The sequence below is a fragment of the Sminthopsis crassicaudata genome, chromosome 4 (genome assembly GCF_048593235.1).
Source record: "Sminthopsis crassicaudata isolate SCR6 chromosome 4, ASM4859323v1, whole genome shotgun sequence".
NCBI classification, from domain to species: domain Eukaryota; kingdom Metazoa; phylum Chordata; class Mammalia; order Dasyuromorphia; family Dasyuridae; genus Sminthopsis; species Sminthopsis crassicaudata.
This window is the reverse complement of record NC_133620.1, coordinates 162,471,579-162,487,251: the sequence shown is the minus strand read 5'-3', so window position 1 is coordinate 162,487,251 and position 15,673 is coordinate 162,471,579. Positions and strand designations below refer to the sequence as shown.

Below are 15,673 nucleotides of genomic sequence, written 5' to 3'. Positions count from 1 at the left end.
TATTTTTACTTACAAAAGGATGACTCAGCATTGGCCGACTAGCCTGTAGTCTGCATGGAAAGATTTGAAGACTGAAGCCTGAAAAGTCATTCATCCCCCAAAATATTTTTTCATTGTCACAGTGTCTGAAATTTCCAGCACCAGAAATATATTCTTTTGGGTTAAGGCCAAGAGTTCATTTTCACAAGTGAAAATATAGGCTTATTAGTCAGCAATCCTTCACCATAAAATAATAGGGTAATCTGGACTGATTGATTAGAGATTATCAAATCACCTTGCAAGACCCTCAGGGAATGAATAAGGTATAGAGAGGAATACAGGTAGTGGGGGGAAGCCAGAAACACAATTGTGAAATTAGTGGAGTTTGTCTTGTTATACTCCTACTTTCCCACAAATTTCTAAGGCTTCTTCTAACTTTCAATGATAAAAGCTCAAGGGTTTGTGTATTTCTCTTAAGAGCACTTAGAGTTAAACAGGGAATTATGAAAGACCCTAAACCTTATTTAAGGGTTAAATTTATACAACTCTTTCCATTAAATTTTAGAAACTATTTTAAGTAATAAAATATTGGAGGGTGGTCCATCCTGTTTCTTTCAAATACCATCCAAAATTGATTTTCTAAACTTCATCTACTTTTTATAAGGCTGGTCTTAAAGAAAAAGAAGGATCTTGAACATGAGCTTCTGTCAAAATGTAGGCAAACCCATTTGAGAACATGACAGCAGAAGGCCCCTAATGGTTGAGAATCAGCATAAGAACATAGGGTATTGGAAATAGTAAGAAGGATTTAGAAGAAGAGATTCAGTTTAGTTTATAGAATGAGCAGAAGAAACTCAAAAAGTAAAAAAGGGGCACAAAAAGAAGAGAAGGGAAGGATAAAAGTAAAAGGATCATAGGAACATAGAATGATAGTTCAAAGCCCCTTGGAAATTAATGCAATTCACTCATTTCTCTGATAAGGAACTATATTTCCTTATTTAAGTGATTTGCCCAAGCAGCATAGTATAATAGAAAGAAACTAAATTGGGAGTCTGAGAACCCAGGTCTGAGCTATACTTACTGATGTGAACATGTTGTTATTATTGTTGTTTATCCTTCGTTCTTGAAGAGGGATCATGACATCAGAGAGGTGATACCAGGACGTGAAAGTAAACTGGATTTTACTAAGGAAGGATTGTGCAAGATCACTTTGCCTCACTTTCTCCTCCAGAGCCATCTGAATCCAGTGGTAAGGTACAAATCAGGAAGACTAGATATGGCCTCAATACAAGGAGACCTTGAACTTTTTAAGCCCTCCATTTGTCTGAGGAAATAATACCCATTCAGTGATTACGGGTAGGGAAGAAATGAGGCAAAAAATGTCCTCTCTTACCTACTAAAAAAAAAATAAAAAATCCATCTGGGAGAGGTTCTTTACAGTTCTAGAACTCTGCTTCTATCCCAAAGACAAACACTGTCCACTTTACAACTTTGCTGATGGTGGGTCTTGCATTTAAATCCTCAGTATGAGTTGGAAAAGAGCTGAGGTGGGATTAGGGAGATAGGTCCTAGGGAATCTGAAGAGGAAAATTGGGTTGAATGATTTCTAATATTTATTAGAAACTTTTAACAGTAGAAAAGATGCGAGGAATCTCAGCTTAGCTGCATGTTTTCCACCTGAGGAAAATGAGTTCCTTTTCACCAGTGTGATTGCTTTTTCTTATAAGAAAGCATTAGCATTTTGATTATGTCTCAGTATGGGTTGATGTTAATACTGTTAAGAACTGAATGCTTCTGGATATTCTTTCTGTTCCTGCTCACCATTCTGACCAAACATTGATTGTGTTTTGAAAAGGAGCAGCATTCGCTAGGGAAAAAATTATTCAAGTCATAATCAAAGAAATATTGTGTATATATATATATATATATATATATATATATATATATATATATATATATATATATATATATATATATATATATATATGTCAAATATTAAACCTTCAAGTCAAATCTCTTGACAGCTCAGGCTTCTCTAAATAGATAGAGTAGGTGGAGAATAAATGAGATCTTTTACAAGGATCTCACCTTGTATGCTTCAAATCACTTCACAGAATAGAGCATAAATAGAAGAAATGGCCTGAAGGCAACAATCAGTGAACACACCAGGAAAAGAGGAAAACCTTTGGCATTAGCAACAAGAAATACATTGAAGGTTGGATTTTATTCCTTTGAATTGGTATTTTATCACCAAGGCCATGAGCTTAGTTCATTTTACAAAGCCAAAGGTCTAAAGCTTTCATCCAAGATAAGAATGGACATTGGAAATACCAAAATGTAACAAACAGCCTAGAACTCATAATACTCTTTTTTTTAATAGTCTCATTTATAGTCTTCCTATGTATTCAGCATATTCCAGTATTATAATTCTCAGTGTGCAAGATATCTCTGGGATTATGAAATTCACAAAGCAAGGGCCTAGAGTTTAGTAAAAGCATCTATTATTTATAAAATGATAATGTTTATTGAAAACACATGTGTGCCCATGTGTGTGTGTACATGTGCAGACAATCATAAACACATACTGTTGGTAATGTCATTTATTCTTCCTTGAAGAGGATTGGACATTGAGAAGATGATACCATGGATTTAAGTGAGACAGTGCAAAATGCAAAGTGTAAAAATCACCAGTCTTACTCCCCTCCAGAGCCATCTGGGTCCATTGGCAGGACACAGAAAAGGAGGATTACCGATGGTCCTGGATACAGTGAGAAATCTTGGTCTTTTAAGATAAGGTCTAGAAGAGGTCTCAGCTTAACAGTGAGTAACGCTAGGTAATAAAAGAGGCAAAAAAAATTGTCTCTTTTATGTAGTCCAAAAAACGAACAAACAAACTCAAAACAACAACAACAAGGGGGGGAAAGCAATCAAGGAGGGAAAAACCTTCAGAGTTTCTGGCCAAAAAAGAAACAATTGCTATTTATGTTCACTCTGAGCCATCAGAACTCAAACTTTAACTGAGGTAGACTTGGGCTGGGGCCTAATAAATCTCATGTGAGATACTTTTTCCTTCCTTCGTCCCATCCTTATTTGCTTGCTTCCTTCCTCCTTTACCTCCTTTCTTCCTCCTTTCCTCCCTTTTCCCCTTCCTTCCTTTTCTCCCTCCCTTCCTTTTTTCCTTCCTCTCCCTCATTTCCATTCTTCTTTCATTTCTTTCTCTTCCTCCTTCTCCCTCATTCCTCTCCCTTTGACTACATGGGGAATTATACCCTTACCTGTGGGTATGTCCAAAGGAATATACATTTTAATTGCTGCAACACTGCAAGATATGTAATATCCTCTTTCTCCTCCTCCTCCTCCTACACTCAGAAATTGAACTCCAAATGAAACTCTGAACTCTGACTGGCAAGTTTTTATTTAATTTAGTACATACTTAAATCTCCTATGCCACTTCTCAATCATGTCCATACCATGATACCTATATTCCAGTTTCTTTTTTCTCTTTTTTCTCCTCTTTCCAGAAATCAGATCCACGTCTAATCCCATGATGAGTGAGTTTTCACCTTATCTAGCTTGACAAGCCTACCAAATCAACTTTCAGGCATCTTGATACCATCCTGTTTCTCATATTGCTCCTTCCTCATCTCCTCACCCATGGAATTTTCAATTTCAGATCTGAAAATAGTAATCAAATCAATAACACTATGTTGACACTATATCCATTAATCCATTTTGTTCTGTCTTCTCCATTAGAATGCAAACTCCTTGAGGACCAAAATTCGGTTGCTTAGTTGTATTTATATCATTAATACTTAAAAGAATGAGTGGCATATTCTAAGTAATCAATGTATACATCCACACAAGTATGCGGCATTATATTTGTTTTCATGAAATAGGAATAATTTGTGAGATAGAGCTAAATTAAAATAGGTTTTAATAATATTATTAATTTTAATAGCATTAATAATATTAATATAATATTAATAATATATTGATATTATATAATTATATATAATATTATTATATATATTATTATATTATATAATTATATTATAATAATATTAATATTAACAAAATATATGATAATGTTAATATTAATAATAATGCATAATAATATTATTATATAATTATATAATATTAATATAATATATTATAATATTAATAATATTATTAATAAATTAATAATATTAATAATAATATTGTGTTCTGTCTCTTATCTAGGTACTGAGGTGGCATTTTGGTAACCTTTTTTTTTTTCAATAAGGTTTCAATTCAATAATAATAATACTCTAATTCCTCTGGTATTTTTTGTTGGGTATAAGAGATAGGAGAATCAAAAAATTATTAGGGAACCTTGTAGATTAAGATTTCTGACAGTGTACTATTAAGACACACACACATACAAAACACCACTACCACTACTGAAAAGTGTTTCCCTTAAAGAATTGGTTCTTACATTAAGCAAAAGATAAAAATATGGCAATAATAATACTAAGTAATAGCTATCATTTATATAATGCTTTTTAAGATTTGCACAACAATTTTCATATTTGTTACCACATTTGATCCTCATATCAACTTGGTTCAAAAGTTATTATTATTTCCATTTTTATTAATGGAGAAAATGAGGCTAAGAGATATAGCTTTGCCTTGAGTCAGAACAAATAGTAATTATCTGAGGTAGGATTGGAACTGTCTAGTCTTCTTGATTCCAAATTCAGCACCACTATGCACCACAGCTCAGAGTTATTGAATGATTCTATAAGATTTTTTTCTAACACCTTTCAGTCCTACTTTCACAACATCAGTAGTATTAAGGTACAAAATGTATACTTCAGGGAATCAGCCTTTGTTTGGCATCCCAATTACCTGCTTTATCTAAGAGTTTACACAGCATCCATGCAGTCACTGACGTCATCTCACTGGGCTTTGCAATCACAGTATTTCCAGCCGCAATAGCTGGAGCAATCTTCCAGGTCAGCAAATAAAGTGGCAAATTCCAAGGGCTAATCAAGCCAGCTAAAGAGAGACAAAAATAAATAAATAAATAAAAAAGAGACAAGGCAAATTTGTCCCAAAGTCACAAGGGAGTCTAATGCAAGTGATTTTTTTTTTAGAAAACTAAAGTATTTCTTTAAGTAACACTTTAAAAAGTAAGATACATTTTGTTGTAGAGCAATACAATGAAGTAGATTGAGTACTGGGTTTGAAGACAAATGGACCTCTCTGGCTTCAGATCTCATCTCCTATGTTAGCTATGGGACTATCTCTACAAAATAAATCACCTCACTTTACTGTGTCTTAAACAACTCCATCAAATTTGCTTCCTAAATCACAGATACTGTGACCTTACTTTGGTGAAGGGAATAAAACCTTTCCATATTTATATATTAGCTTAATGGAAAACTCTCTAGACTGTATTATATACACAATTGAGTAACTAAGTGCCTTCCTAAAGGCAGACAACTTTAAAATAATGCCTCAAATTAAATTTTGGAGCATCAGGGAAAACAAAAGGTCAGAGAGATAATTTTTTTTCTTAGTTTAAAAGAAGTTAGAATGCTGGCAAGAATGGTCTGTAACAAAAGAGTGGAGGCCAGAACCACAATACCAGACGTAGGCTCTGGAGATGATAGCAACAAGTGGCTTGTTGGGAGCAGAGAGCAGAGACTAACACTTAAGTTTCAAAATCAAGTTGTAGAGATTAGCATTATCATTAAGTTCAGAGCAAAAATATAAGTTATAAGTTCAAAGTAAAAAAAAAAATGAGCAGGTTAAAAAAAAAAAAACCTGAAACAAAACATAAAAGGCTACCACAAGAGCAGGGGACAAACAAGACAACATTAAAACAATTACAACCAAAACCTCAAAGAGAAATGCTAATTGAATCCATGCTCAAGAAAAATTCTTAGAAGAATAAAAGAAAGAGATAAGGGTGGTAGAGAAAAAAATTGGAGAAAGAAATGAATGATGCAAGAAAATTACGAAAAAAGATGGCAGCTAAATGGAGCAGTGGATAAAAGCACTGACCCTGGAGTCAGGGGTACTGAGCTCAAATCCAGCCTTAGACACTTAACACTTACTAGCTGTGTGACCCTGGGCAAGACCCAATTGCCTGGGGGAAAAAAAAAGAAAATTATGAAAAGAGAATTAACAGCTTGTAAATGAGGCACACACACACACACACACACACACACAACCAAAGAAAAAGAACACTTAAAAAAAATAGAATTGATGTAATGGTAAAAGAGACACAAAAATTCATTGAAGAGAAGAACTTCTAAAAAAGTAAAATTGGCAAAATGAAAAGAAATATTATAAAAGCTCACTAAAGAAAATAATTTTTTAAAAATCAGAATTAGGCAAGTGGAAGATAATTACTCCATGAAACATCATGAAATAAAAATAAAGTCAAAAAATGAAAAAAGGAGAAAATGTGAAATACTACTGATTTGAAAATAGATTAAGGAGAATTAATTTAAGAATTACGGGATGATCTGATAGTCTCAAGAAATTATCAAGAAAGTGACTGAATATCTTAGATCCAGAGGGTAAAATAGAAATTGAAAGAATGCATCAGTCACTTTCTGAAAGAAATACAAAATGAGAGCTCCCAGGAATATTATAGCCAAATTCCAGAACTTTCAAGTCAAGGAAAAAATATTGTAAACTGCCAGAAAAAAGAGGGAGCAATAAAAAATAAAAGGTGGTATTGAGGGAGATAGTGGTAAGAAGCAAAGTAGACTTTTTAGAAGAGACAGGACAGAAAAAGAGAGAAAAGGATAAGGAGATGCACAGTAATCATAACTATGAATGTGAACAAGATGTACTCACCCATAAAATGGGAGCTGAGAGCATAATGGATTAGAAACTAGAATCCAACAATATATCCTTTATAAGAGACATACTTAAATCAGAAAGATACACACAGAATTAAAAAGAGGTAGCAGAATATATTATGCTTTAGCTGAAGCAATAACAAAAATCAGAGATAGCAATAATAAATAGATAATCAGAAAAAGTACATTTTGATAAAAGAAATAGCAGGTAATGAAACAATATCAAAAATTTTATAGCAAATTTCCTTGATAAAAGCTTCTTTTTTCAAATATATAGGGAACCCAGTCAAATTTATAAAAATAAGAACTATTCCTCAATTGATAAACCATATGAATGGGCAGTTTTCAGAAGATATCAAAGCTATATATAGTCATATAAAAATGCTTTTCACCACTCTTGATTGGAGAAATTCAAATTAAAACAACTTTGAGATATTTCACAGCTATCAGAAATGATTAATATTGTAATGGACAAGGAAAAATAGATACATTAATGCAATATATCCTTTGCTAGTCCAACCATTCTGGAGAACAATTTGGATTTATGCCCAAAACTATAAAACTGTACATATTCTTTGATCCATACCACTACTAGGTTTGTACCCTAAAAAGATCAAAGAAAAAGGGAAAGGACCTATATATATATATATATATATATATATATATATATATATATATATATATATATATATACAAAAATATTCATAGTTAATATTTTTGGAGAACTAAAGAATTAAAAATTGAAGAAATACTATTGATGAATGGCTGAACAAGCTATGGCAATGATTATGATGAAGTATTATTATGTTATAAGCAATGAGGAGGGGGATAGTTTCAGAAAAATGTAAGGCCTTTTTGAACTGTTTCAGAATGAAGTAGAAGAACTAGAAGATCACTGTTTATAGTGGCAGCAATAATATAATAATAATTAACTACAAAAAGCTTAGCTTCTCTGATCAATACAATGATTTAAGAAAATTCCTAAGACTCCATGATGAAAAATGCTCTCTACCTCCAGAGAAAGAACTAATGAACTCTGAGTACAAGTTTTCTCACTTCATTTTTCTTGGAAATGGAACATGGAAATATGTTTTGCATGATTTCATATATATAACTGATATCATATTGTTTGTCTTGATAATGGGTGAAGGAAGGGCAGGAAACAGATTCGGAACTCAATTTTTAAAAAATTAAAAATAAATAATATATTTAAAATAATAGTTTTCCTCAATTATGTGTTAAAACAAATACTGGTGGATTTATTGTTTATGTTTTGAGTTCTAAATTCTATTCCTCCTTCCCTCACTTTCTCCTCCCTAAGACAGTAAACAGTCTGTATGTACGAACATATAAAACAACATCATAAAATTTTTAAAATTAATTTGGGGCCTTCATTCTGAAAATCTTTCTAATTTTGTTATAATGTAAGATCCTTGAGGTCAGGTACTATTTTTATATTTTTTTCTTTATATCTCTAATGCTTAGTACAATGCCTGATATTGTAAGTATTCAATAAATGCTTGTTGATTGAACCTTGAATGTAGTGTTCACTATAGTCCATCTGGGCCTATTGAGATTGTCTGGCCAACAACAAATGATCCCAGACCATTACTGTTTGTGAATTTTGGGACCTATTTTTGGCTAGTTTTTCCTCTGTCCTTCTTTACCAATAGGCTATTTTTTGTTGTTGTTGTTGTTTTTTTACAGCTTTTATTGTACCTGCCTTGCCTAGTCTCTTCTCCTTTCTCTTAATTACATATGAGCTAAGAAAGTACAAACCAAAGATTTTTAAGATTATATCTAAAATAAAAATAATAGGCATTGAATGAGAGTCCTGTTGGTTTTCTTACAAGCAAAGGACATAGACTTTAATGTGTATAGCCATGGTAACAATCTACTTTAGCAGTTCAGAAGTCTTCTTCCCATCCCCCCACAACCACTACCTAGCTGTGCTTCAGATCATTGCTGGATAAGTGAGCTCTAGATAAGAAAGAGGTCACTGCTGATGAATGTGATGTTTGATGAAGTCCTTACCATGCTCATTCTATCAGGCCTTTTGCAGCCACTTGAAATGCTGAAATTTTACAGGCATTCCAGTTATAAAATAACAACAAAAATTGCTTTATGAGAAAACAGAAAGATCATATTTTACTGCCTGTCCTGTAGCATTTATCACCAGGATCAACATATAGTCCATACTATAACAATGGGAATTGAAAATCTGTTCTTTAGGAAGTGATGGGATATTAGTGAAATATAATATTTTAGGATCCTTCTCCACAGGAAGTTTGCAATATCCTTATAGTAATGCCTTATACCTTTGATTTATGATACAAAGAGGTGAAATGTCCTATTTTCTTCTGTGTCTTTTATTCTCTTTTATCATCACGACTAATATCCCATCTACTAGAGCAGCCAGAGCTTACAGTGGGTCAAGACTACATTTTTTCCCTGAGGAAATAGTGATATCTGGTGGCTGTTTTAGAGTATTGCAAATATTTATCTGGCCAGAAGGGGGCAAATTTTATTGTAAGCCCAATGAGAGGGCTTATGAGAGGTAAGGAGCCCAATTAAATCAGAGGGAAAGCCAGGATTTAGAGGGATGCTGAGCCCATTCAGTAACTGTTTTTCAAGAAATCAGTATCAGTGAGGTTGTAAATGAGAAAAAACTTGAGAATACTTTGTGAGGTTTAAATTCAATGGCTGTTCTCTCCCACCAGAAGTACCTACCGATTCCAACAGGACTTCTCACAGTATAATGCATGCAGCCCATGGAATCCATCTGAGTAGCATCAGTGGTGTGGTGAAGGATTGAAGAGGCAAAGAAGCGAAAGTTGTACACAGCTCGTGGGATGTCCACAGTTCTGGCAAATGTGATTGTTTTCCCTATCAGAGGGAAGCAGTGTAAGACATATGGTGATTATAGTGAATTAAGAAAAGGTTTGCTAGGATTCTGGTTCATATATAACCCAAGACCGTAGAGTTGGAAAGAATTTCAGAGGTATCTATTTCAAAGCTTTCATCTTGGAGATGAGAAAAGAAAGGTCCAACAAGTTAAATAACTTTGTTCAAAGATACATAGATAACTAAGTAATATAGGAAGGATATGAAAACAGCAAATAGGTGCGCAATATTAAAAACTAAAGGCATCACCCTTTGGGTGGGATAGACTCTTGACTTGTGAATTCATTTTGTAGGGAACTCTCAAGTAAATTCTTTTCACTAACTTATTAAATGGCATAATGGAGCTAGCAATAGACGCAGAACCAGTAAGACCAAGTTCAAAATCAGCTTCATTGACTATCTGTGTGACCATTGTACAAGTCATTTAACCTCTGTTTGTCTCAGTTTCCTCATCTATGAAATGGGGATGAAGATAATCACTATCTCCAAAAGTCATTGTGAAGATCCAATGATATATTTGCAAAGTGCTCAGCAAAATACCTGGTACATAAGTCAGGGCTATATAAACTATTATTATTATGCCTATAATTATCATGATGGAATCTAAAGAACTCAAAAATTATTAAATAATGCTGATCAGCAATCTTTATATAACTTTTATAATTTTAGGCTGTTGCCCACAGCATTAATCAAGGCAACGTGCCAAGGCAGGATTTTAACTCAGGTCTTTCTGACTCCAAGATTGATTCATTATTGTCCCCCTGATGTGAGCTTTCAATATCCCTTTAGTAGTTATCTAGTCCCAGCATCTATTGAAACATCTTGGGTGCTTTATTGCTGCTGAGCATAAACCCTGTGGAGAAGATAAAAGAAGCATTTAAATCCCCAAAATAGATTGTAGATAGAACATGGAAATATACCAAGCCTAAGAACTTGAAGCCTCTAATACACGTGGGGTTAAAGTGGGACGCACACTGTTTGCTTTATGATTGTGGACAGAACACGAGTCATGAATACTGAGAATTCAGTGTCTAACCTGGCTAAGCCCAAACACTCCACCCACACGTTTTCATTCAATTCAGAATCACTCTTGTCAGCACATGCTATAAAGAGATTGAGACAATAAATATCAAAATAGTTGAAGACATATTATAAAAGAACTCTTTGAAAGAAAATGATTGTTTATTAAGTTTCTATCCCAACACGTGGAAAAATGGCCAATCCAGACTGTCACAGAAGACTATCAGAATACTCTCAGGTGTACAGATGTGTGTCAGTACCAGGTCAGCCATGGCACACTCCATGCCTGCTCTTGATTGAACAAAGCCTGTCAGCAGAAGTGACAACAGTTTTTTGTTAGGGATATATTTGGCCTAAATCTTGGTGGAATGCACATAAACTGTCAAAAGATTTAGAGGTGGAAGGACCTTTATAGAGCATCCATCCTAATTCCTTCATTTTTTAGATAAGGAAATGAAAGACAAAGGGAAGCATGGACCAATTATTCCAATTAGCACCCAGAATGACTCTCCTTAAAGTGGTTCAGTTATTTGAATTTGAATTGTATGATTCCATTGGGGTGGAACCAATGACCATTATAACTTCATATACTACAAATTCAAATATATGCAATCAAGAGGATTCATTAATTATAGCAGAATTGGAAATTGAACCCATGTCTTCTTTCACACAACCTAAATATTATATGCCTGGAATATGCTTCCTCCTAATTCTCCTTTAGAATTTCTAGCTTCTTTCAAGTGCTACCTCCTAAACAAGACCTCAGCTAGTGCCCCCAATTACTTTGTATACATATTTAATATTCATTTATTTATGTATATATTATTTCCTTATAATGAAATGTAAACTCCTTGAAAGCAGTGTGTCCCCAATGTCTGGCACATAGCAGAGGCTCAATAAATGTTAACTGAATTAATGAAGGACATTAAATCCAGTACTCTAAAGTTCCATTAATGAAGCCATGCTACTCCAATCCATACTCCTGTCATATCGGTTCCTGAATCCTTCTCATCTAGTTGCAATGCATTAGGTGAAAAGTATATATTCATAATACATTCTCTCTAAAAATTTATTCATATCTTATTCATTTCTATTCATCTTCCAGCTCATTCTAATTTGAACTGCCTATCTCTTAAACCATTCTACTATGTCCTTTGGTCCTCTTCTATACTCTTAACATGTTCCTCTATATCCTCAAGTTTTTCAATTCAGTTCATTTGACTACATGCCCAGCACTGGGCTAGGTGCTAGAATAATAAAGACAAAATGATAATAGTCCTAGGTCTCAAAGAGTTTATGTCCAACTAATATTCCATTCAATCAAGTCAAATCAGTGTTTTTAGCTAGCTTCCATCATATGCCAGATTCTGTGCAAAGTGCTAGGGAAACAAAAAACAAAACAAAACAAAACAAAAAAAGTAAAAAGTAGAAAATATGTACAGGCACCAAAGAAATGGAAATCCTTGGATATTTCAGAGGAAAGGGATGATAGGTATCTCCCCTAAGTTTCAAATGTATTATGACTAAAGATGGTACAACTTTTTAAAAATGAGAAATAATTTAACCATTTGGAGATTGATGTATGATTTAAAAGAATCAGATTTTCATTTAAATGTAACTCCCAGATAACCTAGTGTTGGAGAAAATGAAGCTTTTTAAAAGAGCTTTGTTGGCTAGGTTGTGTAGTGAATAGAGCACCAGCCCTGAAGTCAAGAGGAGCTGGGTTCAAATTTGGTCAGACACTTAACTCTTCCTGGCTGTGTGATCCTGGGCAAGCCACTTAACCTCACTTGCCATAGCAAAAGATAAATAAATAGGTGAATAAATGAATAAATAAATAAATGAAATGAAAGAGTTTTGTTGCTCTTTATTCCCATCTCTCCTTTTGATAAGAAGAAGTAGAGAAAACTTTGCTTGGTGTCTAATTAAGCTGGAGCAATTGTTTTGAGTCCTATTCTGATTGGACAACACAGTATCTAAGGGTGTGTAAATAACTGGATGGATTGGTCTGTATAGCCCAGTTTGATGAGCTTTGTAGTTCTCTGACTTAAAAAGAACTGCCATTCACATTAATAGCTAGATCTTTTAAGGGTGATGACTAAATTGAAGCATTTATAAAGTCTATATTCAATGTTATGGAATATTATTATTCTGTAAGAAATGACCAACAGACTGATTTCAGAGAGGCCTGGAGAGACTTATATCAACTGATGCTGAATGAAATGAGTAAAACCAGGAGATCATTATACATGGCAAAAACAAGACTGTACATAATCAATTCTGATGGATGTGGCTCTCTTTAAAAATGAAATGATTCAAACCAGTTCCAATTGTTCAGTGATGAAGAAAGCCATATATACCCAGAGAGAGGCCTGTGGAAACTGTGGGTCACAACATAGCATTTTCATACTTTCTGTTGATGTTTGCTTGCATTTTGTTTTCCTTCTCAGGATTTTTTTTCTTTCTATATATGTTTTTCCTTGTGTAGCAAGATAACTGTATAAATATGTATACATATTTGGATTTAACATGTATTTGAACATATTTAACATGTATTTGGACTGCCTGGCATTTAGGGGAGAGATGGAGGTAAGGAGGGAAAAATTTGGAACAGAAAGTTTTGTAAGGGTAATTGTTAAAAAAAAATTATCCATGCATATGTTTTGTAAATAAAAAGCTTTAATTTAAAAAAAAAGTATTTCTCCAATTGAAGAGGATGAAGATTAATAGTTAAGAAGTAAGTAGACAATCAGTTTCATGTGATATCAATGTTTCTGAAGGGCCAATAATATTAAAACCTTCAGTCCAGAATTATCAGTTTTCCCTAAGCACTTGAGTGTTCTTCTCTCATATGTTTCCATCCAGGCTTCAATAAATGTGTATCCACTCTTCACCATAACTCAGTAGTATACACATTTACTACTGAGTAATATATTGGTAGCAAAGTGGGTTTTGGTTCGTCTGTATATTTATCTAGTTATATAGTTACATTTTTTGTTATTTATGTATTTACTTTCAGCAAGTCACTTAATTTTGTTTGCCAGTTTCCTCACTTGTAAATGAGTTAGAGAAGGAAATGGCAAACCATTATAGTAACTTTCCAAAAATAAACAAATAAACAAACCTAAATGGTGTCATGAAGAGTTGAATATGACTCAAACAACTTAAATTACAACAAAATGTATTCAATATATTAGTACTATTTCATTGGTCTTATTATAAGCAAATAGCTATACTTTAGATCTAAAAGTAGCATTATTATGGCTATTGTATAGATAGAAAACAAAATGCATTGGAATTCAAGAACCAGAGTAGTGAATAAGGAAAATAGATTTCTCCTCAATGGGTTATCCCTAAGATCTTGAGAGAGTTAAAATATAAGCAAATAGTATTGATCTCTAGGAATTTAGACTTGTAATGTGAAACCAGGATGGAAAAACAGGCCAGACACAGAAATAAGTGAGACAGTCTCACTTATAGCATAGAGCCCCATTGTATATCGTTTTCTGGAGCATGAGGATATACTACTCTATTGCTTCTATTAAAATTACAACAATGAAAGCAGAAATAAATTCCAAACTGAACACTGTATAAGTATAAGGAATAAACTTGGCACCATAAAAAGAGTTATAAAATGCATTACTTTCTATTCATTGCAGTGAAATGGAAGTGAAATATTGCAAATACTGTCAGATCCAGTTAAGATAGTTTGTTAGTTTTGCTAAATTCTTTTAAAAGAAATTTTTATTATAAGGTAAGATTAACTAAGTTGCAGGGCTGTGATAGGAAATTAATATCACGTAAAAATAAAAATTTTATGCATTTTTTCAAGTGCCCTTTAAATAACTTTGTATGTAGTTCTAGATTCTCCTACTCAATAATCAGAACTGATGTACTGAGCCTAGTGATGCAACAGTGTATAGATTATGTTATAGCACCTCCATTAGAAGTTTCAACAACAATATTATATGAGGATCAATTCTGATAGAAATGTCTATCTTCAACAATGAGAGGATCCAAATCAATCCCTATTGATTAGTAATGAACAGAACCAGCTATACCCAGCAAAAGAACACTGGGAAATGAGTGTGGACCACAACATAGCATTTACACTCTTTCTGTTATTGTTTGCTTACATTTTTGTTTTTCTTCCCAGGTTATTTTTACCTTCTTTCTGAATTTGATTTTTATTGTGCAATAAGATAACTGTATAAATATGTATACGTATATTGTATTTAACATATACTTTAACATATTTAACATGTATGGGGCTACTTGCCATCTATAGGAGGGGGTGGAGGGAAGGAGGGGAAAAGTTGGAACAGAAGTTTTTGCAAGGGTCAATGTTGAAAAAATTACGCATGTACATGTTTTGAAGGAAAGTAAGGAAAAAGAAAGAAAGAAAGAAAGAAAGAAAGAAAGAAAGAAAGAAAGAAAGAAAGAAAGAAAGAAAGAAAGAAAGAAAGAAAGAAAGAAAGAAAGAAAGAAAGAAAGAAAGAAAGAAAGAAAGAAAGAAAGAAAGAAAGAAAGAAAGAAAGAAAGAAAGAAAGAAAGAAAGAAAGAAAGAAAGAAAGAAAGAAAGAAAGAAAGAAAGAAAGAAAGAAAGAAAGAAAGAAAGAAAGAAAGAAAGAAAGAAAGAAAGAAAGAAAGAAAGAAAGAAAGAAAGAAAGAAAGAAAGAAAGAAAGAAAGTCTTCCCTGATCAATGATTGAATTGTAATATCAATAACCTGGGGTGGGAATGGAAGAGAATGGATGACAAGGGGCACAAATTCTTAAATTGTGAATTTACTATGAAAAGATCAACTAGGAAAAGTCACCCAAGGAATTCAAATCATTTATTTACAAGTTGCCAACTTGAATTACCTGACCATAAAGGATGTCACAGAATACCTTAAATGAGATAATTTTCCTCTAGGGGATCCAACCTATG

At 33.3% G+C, this 15,673-nt stretch overlaps 1 protein-coding gene across 1 annotated transcript in view; it reads right to left on the bottom strand.

Annotated features, from left to right (window-relative positions):
* The window catches only part of ALDH8A1 (aldehyde dehydrogenase 8 family member A1), a 31,066-nt gene that overhangs the window by 10,039 nt on the left and 5,354 nt on the right, over nt 1-15,673 (bottom strand). Inside the window, exons 3-4 of the mRNA XM_074309779.1 lie at nt 9,549-9,704; nt 4,849-4,998 (exon numbers count right to left, since the gene is read on the bottom strand). Of these exons, the coding sequence (XP_074165880.1) occupies nt 4,849-4,998; nt 9,549-9,704 (306 nt within the window). The remainder of the gene's footprint in view (nt 1-4,848; nt 4,999-9,548; nt 9,705-15,673) is intronic.